Genomic DNA, 17,991 nt, shown 5'->3' on the forward strand with positions numbered 1-17,991 from the left:
CAGCTCAGAATTTGGGGCCGGGCACAGTAAGGAGACCCTCCTCCCCGGGGCCGGCCGGCCAGCCCGCCGGCCTCCCTTTCCCTTCCTTTCCCCTCCCCGCCGGGCCGGTCTTTCCCTCGGGAAAGTTGCTCGACGCCCCCCCGGTCGAGGGGCGGGGGTGTCCGGGGCTGCCTCCCCGCCTCCTGTGCGTGTCGCCGAGCTATTTATTTAAATTGCAAATAAAACGCCTGGGCGCCCGCCCTACCGCGGAGAGACAGTCCGGGTGCCGCACCGGCCGGCCGGCGGACGTGAAGGCTGCCCCGCGGGGCCGGTTCAGCGGCAGGGACGAGCTCATGGCCCCGGGAGGGGCCCCGGCCCCCGGGGCTCTGCTCTGCGCCCTGCTCTGGGCTGTAGCGGCGGCGGCGGTGGCGGGGGACGGCCCCGGGGGCAGCCCCTTGCCCGGCTCCTTCGGCCGCGTCTACCGGGGCACCGTGAACATCAACGCGGAGCGGGTCTACGCCTTCGCTTACAGCAGCGAGCCCGGTCAGGTAGGAGCGTCCCCCGGAGCACCGGCTTCCCCGGCCCGGTGTGGCCGGGGAGGAGGAGAAGGAGGGGGGCGGGCGCCGGCGCCGCTGCGGCTCCGCTGCTGTGCGGGAGCGGGCCGGGCTCCCCCCTCCGCGCCCGCGGTCCTGTCCGCATCCTGCGGCCGGGAACCGCGGTGCACCTGCGGGCTTCCCCGGTACGGCCGGGGCACCCCGGGGCTGTGGGGAGAGAGGGTGGCGGTGTCCCGGAGGGCACGGGGTGGGCTGAAGGTTTGGTGCACCCCCCAGACGGGGGCTTGGTATCCAGCGCTTCTAGCAGCAAAATGGGCTTAAAAGTCTAGAAGGGAATTACAAGGATAATACCTTTAAAAAAAAAAAAGGTATGTATGCACTTTATAAGCCTTTTTAAATACCATTTTTCACACTTGAGTGCTTATGTAGGATCAGGGTGCTCTCCCCTGGGAGCCCGGGAGGTGAGACAGGGCTGCGCGGGTGAGGTGTGATGTGAGGAGGCTGCGGGGCAGCACTGCTAAAGCTGTGGCTGTTTGATGTGTGAAGGAAACCTGTCATTTATGTATGCCTAGCTATTGCTAGTTTTCCCCCTCCCCCCTGTTTAACGTCGTGTTTTTCTCAAGTAGCTAAGTGGTACCTTGGAAACTCTGCCCCCCGTTGTTTGGATTGAGCATTAATTGCTGGGTAAGATGTTCTGGTGTACCAAAAGATGGTGAACTGAGCTAATGAATCTTCCTTCCTGCCCTCAGTTGCACGGGACAAGAGAAAATGGAACACAATGCTTTTTCCACACTATATTTCTAATGCTTCACCATGAAGGGAGTTGCTAAAGAGCATGATGAAGGAGGGCAAGCAGGGAGAGGTGGTGTTAATCATCCTTTGCTTTACTCTGAAATTCCAAAAAGATCCAACCCTTTAAAGACTTGTCTTTCTTCTATTATGTGTGTTACTATGTAATAAAATGCACCTGGTATTTATGTGGCAGGAGTTCTGTGTGGAACTATGATGCAACTGAGCCCAGCAATACTTAGCTGTTGGGTGTCACCACTGAACCCAGGAGGCCAAAAGCATGCTTTGGGCCTGAGCCTCCTTGTAGAAGCTGGTGGTGATGTAAGTTAGGCTTCTTCAGGTGTTAAAGATATTGGGTATTATGATGAGGGCCTGTTGACAGACCAGATGTTGTCTGGGGCTTGTTAGTGAAGACAGTGTGCATACTGACTTCAGTTAAAATGAATCTAGTTCCTTCAATTTAATGTGCTCTTTGAAGCTGTGTGTTTTGATGGGCACCTTCCACAATGAAGTTTTCTCTCCTGGATAACTAGGGTGATAGTGGAGTGGGTGGAGGCAGGGAGGGAGTATGGGGCTGCTCAGTGGTGTTTGCAGGTATCTAAATGCATCTTCTGCTTGATGGCTACTTTCAGACACTAGCCCATTCCCACAGCTGTGAAGAGCCACCCGGTCCAGACTACTGCTGCATTTCATTTATGTGGAAGCTTTGGTGGACTAATCTCCATGTTCCTGTATGCTGGAACATGAAATCTCTGCAGATACTGAGCTGGTCAAGAGCATATTCAAGAAGGGAAACTTCAGGTTTGAGGCTTAATACTTTTTTTCAACACAGAACTTTCCAAGCACTGCCATGAATGTGCTTAAAGAGAGCCATGCAACCAGCTCCTGTTATGAAAACTAATTTGGAAGAGAAAAACCACTTAAAGATGGACTGTCCTAGGAAGATTTCTGGTGAGGGCTGCCCAGAACAGTTTCTGAGAATAGAGAAGGTACTAGAGAAAGCTCCAGGGAGACCTTATTGTGGCCTTTCAATATATAAAGGGGGACTTATAAGAAAGATGAAGAGAAGCTTTTTTGCAGTGGTCTATAGTGACAGGAGAAGGGGCAACAGTTTTAAACTGAAAGAGGGTAGATTTGCGTTGGATAAAAGGAAGAAATTTTTTTATGATGAGGGTGGTGAGACACTGGAACAGGTTGCCCAGAGAAGTTGTGGGAGCATTCAAAGTCAGGGCAGATGGGGCTTTGAGCAACCTGATCTAGTTGAAGATGTCGCCCTGCCCATGGCAGGGGATTTGGACTAGATGATCTTTAAAGGTCCCTCCCAACTCAAACCATTCTATGATTCCTCACTGAGAAGCCCTACAGATGCCATTCCTGAGCTGAACCAGCAGAAGCCTGTAAGGTGCCTGGCCTAATTGGGATAATTGGTTGTGTGTGCAGCCCCTTCCCCAGCTGCAGCCCTGAACTGATGAGAGGCAAACCTGGCTGGGTCTCCTCTTGCCAGTCTGGTCAGAGGCAGAAGTTGCTGTGTTCTGGTGGTCCTGCATCTCCCTGTTGATGAGGATTGCTCAAGGTTTAGAAGCTTGGTAGTGGAAATACTGACTTTAATCTGGGACTGTGCTCCTGTGGGCAGGTTTTTCTTGTGCAAGAGTTGTGAAGATACTTAGGGGCATGCTGTCCTCTGGGTAGTTGTTGGATCTTCTGGAGGAATGCAAGTTCTGCAACAATTCAGTGTACTAGTCCTTACCTTTCAAGGTAATCTTTAGTCTTGAACTCTTAGCGAGTGGAGTGTCAGCCAGTGTTTGCCAGTTGCCTGCCACTTGTGAGCTCCTCTGCTCTTTCTGGTCTTTTCAGTCTCCTCCTGTCTCTCTGCTGATGGCAGGTCAGCCAGGAGCCTCTGATACCTTGAGGCAGATACCATGTGGACCATTAACCTTAGTTACAGGAAATTTAATTGAATAAAAAGAGCATTTTCCATGTGGAAGGGCTGCAGTGGGTGACTTTAATGGCTTTCCCTCTGAAGCAAAGCCAGGTCTGAAGTGGTCTGGCTCTGAAACAGGGATTTTTTTTTTTTTCCTGATGCTGTGAATTCTGCTGTTTTCCCCTCTCTGCTGCTCTCTCTCATGAGGACAGGCCTACAAAGCAAGGGACAAATTGGAGCCAAGGACAAGGCATGAGGGCTGGCTTGTGACACATCAGTCCTCTGTAAATGTTCTGTTTGCCCACATGCCATGGGTGCCAGGGCACATCTGAAAATGCAGCTGAATAGAGCAATGCTTGAATGATGGATGAGAGAAAGGAGGGAACGAGACCGTTACTCCTGTTTGGTGCTTTAGAGACCACTTTCTGAAAAGTGTTGTGCTTGCCTGATCTCAGAGGATATTCTTCATCCACATAATCTTCCTTACTCCTTGGGATACAAGTATGTGTGCACAAGGGAAGGGGAAAAGCAAGTCCTATGCCATTATTCATGAGCAGTTGTATACAAGGTGAAGAAAGCACAACTCAGGGCTCTGGACCAGAGCTGCTTTGAGACAGGCAAGTGACTTCCCTTCTGTGCAGCTCCTGGGAGTGTAAAATGAAAATAAGGGTACTTACATGCTGACCAAGTCACCTAGCTGAAACTCTTATGCATGTATACATTACCATGTCTCTTCTCTGTGTGTGTGGAGGGGGAAAAACCCTCCTATGTGCTGTGCAGAAACACTTCACCTTGTGTCTTGAGGCAGGAGAGCTGTCAGGCTTTTTTGTACTTGGCAACTAGGATTTAGGCCTTAATTCCTGAGGTGGAGCTGTAAAAGTAAGGCTGTGCTGAGGAGAAGCACAGCCATCTCTGCTGCAAGGGTCTTCTAGAGTTGGCCTGTGAACAGAGGGACATGACAAACTCCTTCATGGTGGAAAGTCTTCATTTGTTATGTGGTAGTCTTACTGCTTTTCTAGTTACCTTTTCCTTCTCCTAGCTGCACTTTGAAATTTTGCCCTCTGCACAGATGTTTGTTTAGTGTTTAACTGTGAGTGTAAAAAATACAATAATAAAACCAGCTGTTGCACCTGTCACTATGCACCCATGTTCTAACAGCAAAGGCAGATGTGCACCATTATAAATCTGGTGAACAATTAGTTGGGCAAACAGGATTATCTTATTTTAGGATTTTTTAAACTGGAGACATCCAGGATGGGGGAAAAATATGGGCACATTCATGAGCATCTCCAATTCCACATATTCAACATGTCCCTGCTTGGGAGGGAGGAAGGAAGGAAGGAAAACTGACTTGCTGGAGCTGCCTGTGCCATATGCTCCTGCCCAGAAGACTGAACAAGAGTTGTAAAATGTTTCTGCTTGATTTACCATTGACTGGAGAAGGCTTTATGTGATCAGTGAGAGAACCTGCTTAGTTCCATGATTGCAATAATATGAGGCCTTCCAAAAAGAAAAAAAGGTGTGTGTGTGTGTGAGTACAGAGGTAATAGAAAGTGAATGACTCTTTCCACCACTGTAAGCTCTGGCAGTTGCTAATGGTTAATTTGCTGAAAATACGTATGCCATTAATTGTGCATGTAGGTATTTCCTCTATCAGGTCCTAAGTGGTGCAGGAGAGTATCATGAGGAAAAAGACTGTTGGAGACAACAAAAATTCTTCTTCCTAATCGGAGTTCAGGTCAGCTGAATGCATGATTTGGGAGATACCTGGATTATATTTAGAAAACCAAGTATCTCTCAGGAGAACAAGTTTCCAACTTTCCCTTTGTAGGCAAAGCTGCTGTAATCCAGACACAGCTCTTGGACATTCATGTAGTGTATCTTGGTTGCAATGAGCTCAAAAGCTGAGCAGTGGGCCGCACCTATATGATGAGCTCAAAAGCTGAGCAGTGGGCTGCACCTATTTTAGGAGAAAGAGTGGGTGATATTTTCCTCCTCCTCCTCCCTTGCTGGGACTGGGAACAGAGCCCCAGTCTCAGATCCCATATGGCCCAGCCTTACTGTAAGCTGTGATTGGCAGCAGATTAAGATGTGCCTTCTCTGCTGAGCAGTTGTGCCATGTGAGGATGTGTAACCCTGGAGTGACTGTTTCCTATGTGGAGTCTATCTGAGGGGTGATGAGTAAAAAATTACCCTCAGTGAATGAGTGAGAGGCTGTGTGCCACCATGGAGGGTTGCTAACAACATTGCAGATGGGGAAAAAGTTGATTGACCTAAGGGAAGAGGGGAATCAATACTAGTAAGAAAAACAGAAGTCTTTCAGTTGGATGCCTTAAACTTTGTGACTGACCCTCTAGTAGAGACCAAGTGCCTTTTCCAACCCAAACTGCATGATGCATTTGGGTTCCTCTGTCCTCTACTGAATGGGTCTCATATCCGAGGTGTGGATGGCAGTTGCACATGCTTTGCTCTAGGCAAGAAGCCAGAACTGGAATTCACCAATACGTTCCTCTGGGACAGTGTGATGAGTCACTTGCTCAGACCAAAGCCATCTGTTGTAGCTGCAGGGAAACTCCTTGATCTGCTACACAGGGCAACCTGGTTTAATAAGTGGCAGTGATCAAATCTGTGTTTACTGTTCTCTGCTGTTTCACATGTGAATGTAGGTCCCACTCCAGCAGCACCCATGTCTGTTTTAACAACTCTAGGAGCAATTTTTTCACCATTTGTTTCTGAGCTGGTTTTGGGCTTCATGTGTAGGACTCTTCAGGCTGGAACTAAACTACCTCAGAGTGTTTCCTTGCTATCTTGCTTGTCTTCCCCATAAAGTTAGTCCTGGCTCCAGCCCAAGTTTCAGCCCACAGCTATACCATGCATGCAATAAAACTTTAGTCTCCTGTTTGGAGATGGGCAAACCTGAGTTATGATGGGGGGGAACAGGTTAGGTTCTGTCTTGTCTTAATGCTGAGTGGAAGCCCACCATTTTAGCCACAAAAATGCAGTTAAAAAACAAATAAATTGGGAAGACTACAAATGCGTGAACAAGAAGATCTCCTAAGGTCAGTAGAGGTCCTGTTATTGCAGGATCTCTGGGGCCTGAACACTGTTGGTTTTTGGTTTCTGGCTCTAGTGTGTTCACCACAGGACACTGGAGGGGCCTCAGCACACCATTTCTGGAGCCTAATATTAAATTCCTTATGAGGCAGAAATGTAGGCAAAATGTCAAATCCAGACAAATCAAAGCAAGGTATAGTATATGATGTCTGAAGCTAAGCACGGTTCAACAGAATCCCTTTGGAATAACTTTTGTATATATAATTTATCTTTTTTTAAAGAAAACAACCAACCCTAGGAGGTAACAGTGTAGGCACTGTAGAGCACAGCACTTGGAATGCTCTTGCTGTTTCTCAGTGGGGTCTCTTGGTCAATGCTTACCCTGTCCAGAGTCACTTGAATAGCTCTTGCTTACAGGAGAAAGCAAAAGTAAACAGTGGGAGAAATGGTGTGGGGATCTGCTGAAAACATGAGCATGACTGTTGTTTTCTGCAGCAGAAAATACAGTGTTGAAAAATTTGGCTCTGGCAAAAATAGGATATCCTAAATGAAAGAATGGTGTGGGAGGTGGCTTTGCTTTGAGCTGGGGATGGGATCATGTGCCCACCTGAGATCCCTTCAAACTTAAATTATTCTTTGGCTTTCTAGGATGTTGTTCTTTGTGGGTTTCCCTACCTAGAGGGGCAAAAGGGAGTACAACTTGAAGGAGGCTATCAGTTTGCAGGCTTTAGGAAAAAAGCCTGAGAGGCCTGCTCTGGTTTCTTGCAGGGTGGCCTGCAGACCTTCAGATGGTGACTTAGGTGCTGGCAAGAATTTTTATTTTTATTTCTAATGTGTAAGCTAATGCTGTCAAGCCCAATAACTTGTCATTGAACTAAAGCATATCTTTTGAATTTGGATGCCATTCTAAATCTTAAAATCACTCTCTTCTTGTTGGGCTGTCCTGTTGTTTAAAATCAAAGCTGATCGGGTTTTCTTGTTCCCCCTGCCGCCCCCTCCTGACCCCCCAATATGTTTAGATTAAAAAAGAAAAATTTTCTGAAGAAGAGTAACTTCATCAAAATGTCTCTCCTCAGTTTGAACTCTTTCCAAGAACAGTGCAGCAATTTATAATACAAACATTTGCGTTGTAAGTGGAGGCTGAAATGTCCTTAAATAACCTGTGCAGAAGTTGCTGGGTAGGAAGGTATGCTTTTCCTATACAGACCTCATCTGCTATTTCATGGGATATTTAGGGAATGAAAGTGCAGGCTGTAAAAGCTGTATTGCAAGGGTGTGCCATCTGCTCGGTTTGAGAATACAGTTTAGTACAGTTATTTCCTGCTGTGTATACTTAGAGAAACCCAGATGATTTCAGAAACAGCCTTCCTTACTTTCTGTATGCCGATGTTTTTCTTTGGGCATAGAAATAGCTACTTCAGTGTGGTTTAAAACAAACAAACAATGGCTTGTTGTTTTTTTGTTTTTTCTTTGTTTTTGAAAAAGACAGCATGTAGGATATGTAAATCAATCCACATCTGAAGTGTCACTGAGGTGAAGAACTTGGGAGCCAAGAAAGAACCAGATATTTGTGTTGTGACAGTAAACGCTGGAGTTATTGCTGTGAGCTTGGGGTGGCGGCAAATTTGGAAAGGTTATAAACCCTTTTGTTTCAAGGGTTGCTCTAGCCCAGAGTTCCAGCTGCTGTGGGTTAGGAAGACGCTGTTTATTAGAGGGTAGTTTGTTCCTTAACTGGCTGTTAAAAAAAGGATTTGTTTGTTTAATTTTAATGTCTTCCTGAAATCTGAGGGTGGTCAGAAACAGGTACCTACTTATCCAGCATGGCAACTCTTAGTTTTTCTTTCTTGCTGTCCTGGAGACTCCCTAGTGACACTGGTTAGAGGACAAAATTTCTAAAAAGGTAAATATTAACATGCTTTCTATTTGTCTTTCTTGCATTTATGCTGCACAGATACTGTTGCAAACAAGTGGACTCATGGGAATGTCTATGGCAGACTCTAAGTCCCCACAGCATATTTGCACAAAGTGGAACTTCTAAATGAAAAATATTAATCCTGGAACAATTATGTTAATGTGACTGAGGCTGTGCTTGACATACCCAGAGTCTGTCACTTAGTTTATGCTGCTTTGGATATTTAATACTCCTGGCAGAAATGCTGGAAGAAAACTGTGGGCCAAGGTTATTTGACAGATTGCTTTTGGCATTTAAGACTTATTGACATTAGGGCACGAAGTCAGACAGAGAAAGGCTGAAAGGAAATGCTCCTCTGAGCTCTGCTTGTTTTGTTGTCAGACAGGAGTGGTGCTCATATCTCATAAGAGGGCAGAAAAGGGGTTCTGTAACGCCTGTCACTGTCTCAACTATTTTCCTTCAGGGTCTCAACTTCCCCCTGTTGCGTTGTCGGTGGGAAGAGCAGCCGAGTTTGCTGCTGGCGGGTTATGTGCTTCATTCACTGCCTCAATTGCTTTAGCCCATCCAGCTGAATTCTATTTCACTTAATATCAGGGTTCATATAAAAATGAAGCACCTTTTTCTTGTGCAACAGCAGATAGCAGCAATTCAGTGGCTTTTGTAGATGTATCCTGTGCTGATACCTTCCATTGTAACTAGCAGCCTATGTGTTTGCTTGCCGGATGTGTTCCCTGCCCACTGGATTGGCTTGGTGCCTTGTCAGGCCCACGACCAAGTGCTGTCACAGTGTGGACCGATAATCCCAAATGGTCTTGAAGGGAGCCGCTTGTGTGTAGGTGTGGTGGGGAACGTGGTGAAGCCCCAGTGTGATTCGAAGGTTTTGCTTAGTGTGAGGTGGTGGAAAGGAATCCACAGTAAAGCTCTTGAAAATCTTTGCTTGCAGCAGAAACTGTTGTTGCAACCTCCCGCCTGCCCTTAAATTCACATCCCTGCAGTCTTAAGCTGATGTGTAATCTCTGTGGGAAATGCAGACTTAATAATCAGTCGAAGGACTCTTTCGTGTCAACAAGAGCCTGGTTTATTTTGCTTAATGTTTGCAGCCATGTTGGTCCTGTTCAGCTTGAATTTGGGACCAGCTCCTTCTGCCTGTTTCTGTCTAGAGAATGGAATTCAGATGCACTTTTTTCTTTCTTTTTTTTTTTCTCCCCCTATCTCCAGGGTGGTGAACTGAAGGACAAATATTTGTCTTTCCTGGTCTAACACGTTTTTATAAAGTGCTGAGAGCTCTCTCTTTATTCAGCTGTGTAACTGCTCTGTCCACCTTAAAATACAGAAAAAAGCTCAAGGTCAGTCATCTGAGAAACAAAACTGTTATGAGCTTGGCTGGTGAATAGAGATGCACATGGCAGAGGCTTGGCAATGGGAAGGAATGTGAGGAGCAGAAGTCTCTAAAGCAGTCCTGACCCTGCCTCAGCCCTGCAATGCAAAAGGGAGCAGTATGGTTATTGCTGTCAAACATTAGTGCAGGGCCTGGCTGTCAAAGGGAGCATTTGGTACACAAGGTTGTTTTCCAAGATCCAGCCTGGAGCGTCCTACCTCAAACCTAACTGTGAGTATCTGCAGGAGGTGCAGATTTCCCAAGTGAAGTCCCTCAGCAAGTGGCGGTGGTGCAGGAGTGATGGCAGCCTGCTTGACCCTGTTACTGCCCAAGCAAAACTCCCTCCTCATCTCACCAATGCTAAGTGAGTAGGGGTGGATGCAGAGGTGTCTCATAGTTTTTTGTTCTAGTGTGTGTGATTATTATTATTTTAAATAAAAGCTGTGCTTTTTAGCTGGAGTTCCTCTTGCCTCTGCATGCAACATAGTTAGGATCTTATTTCTGTGTTGGAAGGGAGGGGTGTATGTGATGGGAGCAGTGGTTCTGTAGCAGGGAGGGGTTCTCATGTCAGAACTGCTTGTTCTTAAATAATCTTTGGAAAGGTGTGGAGGAAGAATGAAGTTTGAACTAAGTAAATCACCCTTTTCTTCTTTACCTCCCGCTTTTTTTTCCACTCTTCTAAAAATATTTTGCTGGAGATGATGCCCTTGAGGCAAATGCCAAATGCTGACTTTCAAAAGGAAGGACGGTACTACTAGCACTGGCTCAGTGGTGGATTTGTTAAATCTGTTGCATGAAAGTGTGTGTGTTGTCTTTTATATAGACAACAGAATCTAGAAGCAAAACATGGATGAAAAGTTTAAGGTAGGTTAATTGGAAGAAGGCCTGAAAAAGCACAAACATCAATTCATAGGTGCTACATTGTTATCACTGTCCCTTGTGATGCTTCTCCTAGACAGTTCACCCTGCCAGGCAAAATGTCTTTCTCCAAGACACTAATTAGGGTTCCTTCCACTCTGTAGCACAAAATCAGAGAGTGATTGACAGCAAATGAGAGAAGCCCTGCTTGCAGTTAAATGTTAATCCTTCCTCCACTTTCCCAAGCTTCCTTATAACTGTACCTAGGTTCTGCTGAACTTAGTTGCTCTGATATCCCCAAGTTCATTTGCAAGTGGTGGGGAGGATCTGGAGGGACTGTTAGTTGGGCAGGTTTGGCCCACAGACAAATCCAACCTGTTTTATTGCTGTGTTTTGGAGGAATAGCTGTTATGTCAGGCAGAGGCCCATCAACCAAAGCTTTGTGCTGCTGGGAGCTGCTGCTGTATCCCTGAGACCTGTGAGGGGGAGAGTGGAGCTGCATCCTGGGGCTGGGATCTGGCCGCTGCACTGGAAGTGCAGGATCTGCCCACAAGAGGCCCTGTGTTACTGTGGTGATGGTGACAGGGTAAATAACTAGACGGACTGGAACCTCAATTGCCATCTGTCCAACTTCTTAATCACTCTGGTTTTTTTCCTGGGCTTTTATTATAAAGATTTTGATGGGGTTAGGTGGTGTGATGCTCCTGGCTGATCTGGGCTATGTGCAAACGGAGGAAGAGTAGAGGTATGCACCCCAAGTACTTGCAAATGAGGCAGCTTCTTGGCCATTCAGTACTGCAGCAGGAGAGTGACAGCTGTGTGCTGTAGGCTTTATGACACCGTCCCTCTTAACCTGATGTTTCTGAAGGTCATGCACTAGAAACTGTACAGGGAGGAGATCTCAGGCTTTGAATGTCTCAGTCACTGTTTGTCCCCAGTTAAGCTCCAGACATGTTGCTTGCATCCCTCTGCCTCTTTTTGCACACTTGAGTTTCAGCATCTGTAAAATGGAGATGATTACTGCTGTGGTCATGTAGGATGCAACTGCAAAATCAAAAGACCTTTCAGTAGTTGTATATTAACTATATGGGGGAAGCTAGAACTCGCAAAAGTCTTTGGTTACCTGAGCAGGCCCTGCAGGCATCCGGAGCGGCAGTTGCCACAACAGCAGGGCTGCCTGAAAATAGATAATCAGTCCTTAACAGAATGAATTAATCTTGGCATTGCTTATTGTTAGTAAAGTAAACATCCGATAGCCTTGTATGCATAAGCAGGTGTCTCTTTCTCTTTTTTTTTTTTTTCCTTTCCCCCCTCTGCCCCACTCCTAAAGGAAACTTGACTGCTCAGACTAGTAAAACATCTAATCTGGAAAAGCCTTGAGATCTCAAAAAAGATATGCTCAGTGTATTCACCTATAGGTTAAGGAGAGAAAAGCAAGTGTCAGTGTTGACAGTAAAGAGGAGGCAATTTGTAACCCTGTGCATGTAAGGGCAGTAGCTCTTGCTCAGGGACATTGCAGCCACCCTGGGTGAGGAGCAGCAGGAGCTCAAACTGGGATGTGGAGTAGCAGCAGCAGGTCTGTGCTGAGTAGGGTGTTGACCGGGTCCAGTTTGCAAAATTCTTCAGCTGCGTTACTGCACCTGCAGCCATGGTCTTAATTAGCTTTTCTTTCACAGGAAATGAAAATGCTAAATCTTTTGGCTAGATTCAGCAATTGGACTTTAAGGCTAGCAGGAGGGTGTCAGGGTAAAAATGTGTGTGAATGGAGCGCTAATGAGTCACTCTGAGAAGTTTAACTGTTGGGCTTGTCCAGGAAGCTCTTACAGAGGTGGCTTTGTCTTGTAAAGGATGGGGGAGTAATGCTCTACGGATTTGCCTTGGGCAGTTACAAAGCTGCAAAGCTTTCACACCTGGACTACTGTGTCCGTTTCTGGTCTCCCCAGTACAAGAAAGGTATGAATTTACTGGAGTGAGTCCAGTGCAGAGCCACAAAGATGATGAAGGGACTGGAGCATCTCTCATATGAGAAGAAGCTGAGAGGGCTGGGACTGTTCAGCCTGCAACAGAGAAGGATGCTTAGGCAGATCTCATCAATGTGTTTAAAAACCTGGTGGGAGGGAATGAAGAAGGGGGAGCTGGGTTCTTCTCAGTGGGTGCTTGGGCAAGAGTGACAGAGGCAATGGGCACAAGCTGAAACACTGGAAATTCCATCTGAACTTTTTTTTTCCCCCTCTAATTGTAAGGGCAGTCAAAGACAAACAGGTTGCTTTAGAGGTTGTGGAGTTTACATCTCCAGAGATATCCAGAACCTGACTGAGCCCTGAGCCGGATATGGTAGGGTTACAAAGGGTGAGGATGGGATGCTTATGTCCTGTTAGGCACTGCAAGTTACTGTCTCATGCAAGGGCAGGAACTGCCATTTCAAATTGCGTTCTTAATAGAGGCTCCCAAAGGAAACAGGCTCCAAGACTTGCCTGTCCTCTTTGGATTTAAGGGCCTGCCTTGTCCAGTGGTGAGCTACTCTGTGCAGGTACTTGGTGCTCCCCGGTTCTGGGCTGCATTGGCAGAACACAATGTAGGAGTTGAGGCCAAGATGGAGGCATAGCACAGTTATGAAAGTTTGTCCTCTGCTGGATTTACAGTGCCTGAGGTGGAGTCTGGGTGTAAATCTTTCAGCTGTTGCCCTGCTCCCTTTCTCCAGTCTGGTTTAGTGGGGAGGGAAGTCAAGTTAATAGTGCCGCAGCATTTGCAGCATGGGTACATCCGTAAGCCAGTCTAATTCCAGCCACAAGCTCCCGGCTGCTGTCCCCATGAGCAGCCTCGCCGGCTGGGTGATCTTGTTCACCCAAAGGCATGCTTGGGATTACATTTCCAAAAGACTCTAGCCTCTACTGCTATGTACTCCTGACTCCTGAAGTAAGTGAGGGCTGTTTTCTCATCTTTCAATTTTGGGTATGAGCTGTATGAAAGAGGTAGGTGGGAGTCATTCTTGTCTGCCCATGTGATACTTTGCTCATTTGTGAAGCAGAGCGCATTTTCCACATCTGATGCAGAGCTCTATGAGGTAGCCAAGGGTCTTGTGAAGCTCCTTTGGGAGGAAGGATGCAATGGCAGATCTCAATACTTTGCAAACTGCATTAGGGTAGCCTGGGATCTATGTTTTGTGTGTGTTTGCTTAATTTTATAACACAAGTTATTCATGTTGTTCCCAATTGGGTAGGTGGAAGCTACTGAACTCTCTTCCTCTTACATCTGCTGCATTTGTCCACTGTGTGTTGTCTGACAGTCACCTCTGACCTGGAGACAGAGCTGTGATTCTGGATTAGAGTAGCAGCAAGGAGGCTGATTAGAGCAGCAGGCACTTCTGTAAATGACCTCTGGATCTGAATAACCAGTCCAGTGACCAATGCTGTTGATCTCCCTGTGGATATTGTCAGCATCTAGGTCAGACGGAAGAAGGGGGACAGTCTTCTCCCACCTAGATTTGGAGCTGTTTTGTTCTTTGCCTTCAGCTAACAACATCTGTACTCTCCTTTCTCTTCTCACAGGTAGATGCAGTGCGGGTGTACGTGAACAGCAGCTCTGAGAACCTCCAATATCCTGTCCTGTTTGTAGTTCGCCAACAGAAGGGAGTGCTGTCATGGCAGGTCCCACTAATTTTTCGAGGCCTGTAAGTACTGGAGTCTCTTCCTTGTAACACACTTGTTGTATCCATTACTGGCCTTCCTCAAGTGCTAGACCTTGTGACTTCTGTAGACTGCAGGGCTTGGTTGCAAAGTATGCTGGCTCACTGTCAGCTGAATGTAGGAAGACCAGGATTTGGTAGGTAACCTCTTACTTGTAGCCTGCTCTTGTCTCTTAGTTTCTCAAATATGTACACGGAGTACCAGGAGGCTTCTCTGCTGGGGATCTGCCTGTGTCTCTAGTCAGTGACCATAACTGCAGTAATGGTGTGTGCAAGTAGTTCTTGGGCTCTAGTTTGGAGCAGGGTTTGAACAAGCACTCAGAAGAGCACTCTAACTGCTGTGTTACAGTGCATTTGTGAAATAAGGGCTCTCTTCTCTTTCTCACCCCAGGTACACCTACATTGAGTCTATTCTGGGGGGGTGGTGGTTGTTTAGAGGGTGTTTTCTTTGTGAAAGTGATGCTGCTATGTATCTTCAGCAACCTCGGAGCTAGTTAGGCTGCAAGTACCGAGACTTTGCAGGCACCTTAGACCATCTGAGATGTGAAGCTTCATCCTGGACTGAAATCTTCGTGCCGGGCAGCAGATACCCTGCAGTGTCTTGCCTGATGCAGGGGATGGTTACAGCAGTGGCTGTTCTGGGCTGTCATTGCTCTCTCTGCCTCCAGCAAATGGCAGATTTGCTAGATCTGCAGATGGCACAGGCAGCCTCGAGGGAAGTGCAATGTTGGGGATGGCCAGTCCCTTGTGCAGGCCACAAGAGGCAACAGAGGTGGAGTTTGAACTATGAATAAAAGGCTGAATGGTGTTGGCCTTTCAGATTAGTATTTCAGTTATGCAAACAGGGGAAAAATTATGTCATTCTTGGAACTGTCAAACAACTTTTTTAACTGCTCTCTTTTCCATTGAACTTTCCCTTCCCTCCTTCCCCTGGCCGTTGTAGCTATCAGAGGACCTACAATTACCAAGAAGTGAGTCGGACCCTCTGTCCTTCTGAGCCAACACCTGAGACGGGACCTTCTGACCAGATTATATTTGTGGATGTCGCTTCCATGGCACCATTTAATATTGCATATGAGCTGCTAGTCACCAGGCTCGAGAACTTCCAACTTGAGTAAGCTGGGATGTGAGAATACAAATATAATTTCTTTGTGTATCTTTTATACAGGGATTTGGTCCATCTGCCTGCTTTTCCCTTCTTTTTTCCTTCCCAGAAAAAAAAAAAGATTATTTTTTTCTTCTGCTTAATCTGAAGGTACTTTGTATGTATTCCAGCTCTGAAATTTTTAGATTTTAACATGCTGGCATTTCTTTTCTAGGACCAACAAAGCCTTTAACTTCACTGCCAGCCCTTCCCAGCCCCAGGTAAGGAGGAGTCCTGTGTGGCATTGCTTGTATGTCTTACCACATCCAAATGGTTGATGTGATCCTTTGTTAGACATAGCAAAAGCCTTATATGACTAGGTCGTTTCCCTCTTAGGATGCAGGGAAACTTCCTTACTGCTGAATTTTCTGTAGATATGATGGAGAGGTAGCAGTACCCCCTCTAGGGGCACGTCTGGGTCCTCTTGCAAAGCAATTAATAGAACCAAAACCCATGACCAGAGCAAATGAATGGTATCTGCAGTTCAGGAAATTCCAGAAATGTACAGAAGTCCAGAGGCCATTGGACTGCTACACTTCATGGGAAGTAAGATGGTGCGCACCAGTGTCTTGTTCCAGCCAGCGCTGTTTCAGTTGCCTGAGCGTGACTTGCCAAGATGCAGTCTTTACTGGAGAAAAATAAATACATAAATAAGCTATAAAGGTACAGCAGAACACAGATTGCTATTCCTTGCCTAGGGCAGCAAGTCGTGAGGTGAAAAATGAAATGCCTGATAAGTCTGGTTATTAGCTCAGAAGAGAGCACACATGTACAACACATCCAACTGAGCGGCCTTGTTTAGAGCCCTGCAGACACTACAAGTCCTCTCTTGAATGAAAATGCTGTTGGCAGTAACTATAGTGATACAGGAGCTCACAGAGCTGGGGAAGTATGTAATTTACCCAGGCTGTCTGGTACTCCATTTTCATTGTTGCTAATCATGGTTAGTAACACCACTTAATTTTAGGTTTCCTATTACCAGGCATCCCAGCTAATCTGTTTTTCTGTCAAATGTCTTAAGCTGGTTTGCAGATACATGCAGTATTTTATACTATAGAAGCATAGGGAATGGTGGTGGCTCTTTATAAACCCTTATTACTTCAGATGTTGTAATTTGAAGGTAGGGTGTTTAGGATCTGGCCTGGAATTAACTTTGTAACTCTGGTATGTTCTTTTTCACAATTAATAACATGAGGTTGGTGACTTTTAATTATAGACCGGAAGTGGAGAGTAGCAGATGAGTGCTTTTTAATTGCTATAACGCTGAGGTTTTTGTAAATCAAAGTGTTAAGTAGTCAGGGGATGGGAAGAAAAAAAAGGCAATTCAAAATTTAGATGGGTGTTGGAATAGCCCTAAGACTGGAAAAAGACAAGCATAGCAACTGAAGGAGTTGCCTGGAACCTAGCTCATGCCTGAGGGCAGAAGGGGAAATTAGATATGCTCATATAGGTCAGGAGTGTTGTCTGGATGTGTTTCTACCACTCGCAGTCTGTGCAGCAGAGAACTGTAGGTCTCAATGCCCCTTATGTTAATTCCGTGCTCTGGTATAAGTGTGGCTTAAAAAGAAAATTATAAAAGGGCCCTCATGGGTGACTTCCTCAAGGACCTAAAGCTTTCCAAGGGTAGTGCACCTGGGAAACCAAGGAGCTCAGACTGCCAGTGTCCTTGTGTGGTGGAGATAAAACACAGTACACTGAAGAAACCGGCTTGGTGAGTTTTCAGTTTGTAAGGACTTGTGGTTGGAGCCAGCGCTCCCTCAGCAGTGAAGGGACCCTGCTTGGAGAGGGGTGATGGGAGTAAACGCTTTGGTAGAAATGGGGAAACTTGGAAAAAGCCTCGGTGACTTATTGCTTATCCCCCCCTTCCAGTTGGGGGCCCTACTTTCTGGAAAGGGGATGGGGGAAGGGAAATAGGAAACGGCTGGCCCTTGCTCAGCACTAAGGTTTATGTGATGTAAAGGGAGCTCGCCAGCTGGGAATGTCTCAGGTTATGGTTTTGGAGCAGGAGATGTGGTAGCTTCTGAGGTGGCAGCAGTGGCTGCCAGGTGACCATAAGGAAGGGAGGAAGGTGGCTGGTGGCAGTCCTCAGCCTTGTGTCCACTCTGAGGTGGGGTGAGGTGCCCATCAGCCCCTCACGATAGCTGTGACTGTGAGCCTGAGCTCTCAGCGTCTGGGATCCAAGCAGGACAGTGGGAACCCTTGCAACAAGCCTGCCTGCTGGGGTGGGCACAGAAACCCTGCTTCTCCAGCAGCTGACTTGTGTAGTACATCAAACTTTTACTGGAAAAATATGCAAATGATGTTGCCTGGGACATCTTTTGCCCAAATCTGAAAAGGCCCTTGCTGGGACAGGGCAGGGCATTTCCTGGCCCCACAGACTGCCTGCCTTGTGGTCTTGCTCAAAGTACAGAGGCATAAGAAATGCCATTCCTTGCCCCCAGAGGAAAAGTAGGAATATTGGCAGACGTTAGTCTCTCCCAAATCTTTTTGGAGCTATAGCTGAATTATTTTCAAAGCTGAAGTGAGAATAGAAAAAACGTTTACCCTTTGCCCTCAAAACCAAAAAAACCCAAACCCCCTAAATCCTACAACAACAATATCAGGCATTTGTTTATGAAACTCTTCACAGAGTTACAACCATTTGACCTAATACTTTTCAGAGTCTTTCTTTGAGGCAACCCATCCGAGATAAACTCCATGATAAGTTCCATATATAA

General features: G+C 46.4%; 1 protein-coding gene across 1 annotated transcript in view; it reads left to right on the forward strand.

Moving 5' to 3' along the window:
• Window positions 1-300: 300 nt before the first annotated feature.
• SIDT1 (SID1 transmembrane family, member 1) overlaps window positions 301-17,991 on the forward strand; it is a 42,869-nt gene continuing 25,178 nt past the window's right edge. The window contains exons 1-4 of the mRNA XM_010567488.1: window positions 301-527; window positions 13,994-14,115; window positions 15,074-15,244; window positions 15,450-15,495. Coding sequence (XP_010565790.1) covers window positions 333-527; window positions 13,994-14,115; window positions 15,074-15,244; window positions 15,450-15,495 — 534 coding nt within the window. The 5' untranslated portion in view covers window positions 301-332. The remainder of the gene's footprint in view (window positions 528-13,993; window positions 14,116-15,073; window positions 15,245-15,449; window positions 15,496-17,991) is intronic.

The sequence above is a fragment of the Haliaeetus leucocephalus genome, unplaced genomic scaffold, assembly GCF_000737465.1.
Source record: "Haliaeetus leucocephalus isolate CR32 unplaced genomic scaffold, Haliaeetus_leucocephalus-4.0 Scaffold228, whole genome shotgun sequence".
NCBI classification, from domain to species: Eukaryota; Metazoa; Chordata; class Aves; order Accipitriformes; family Accipitridae; genus Haliaeetus; species Haliaeetus leucocephalus.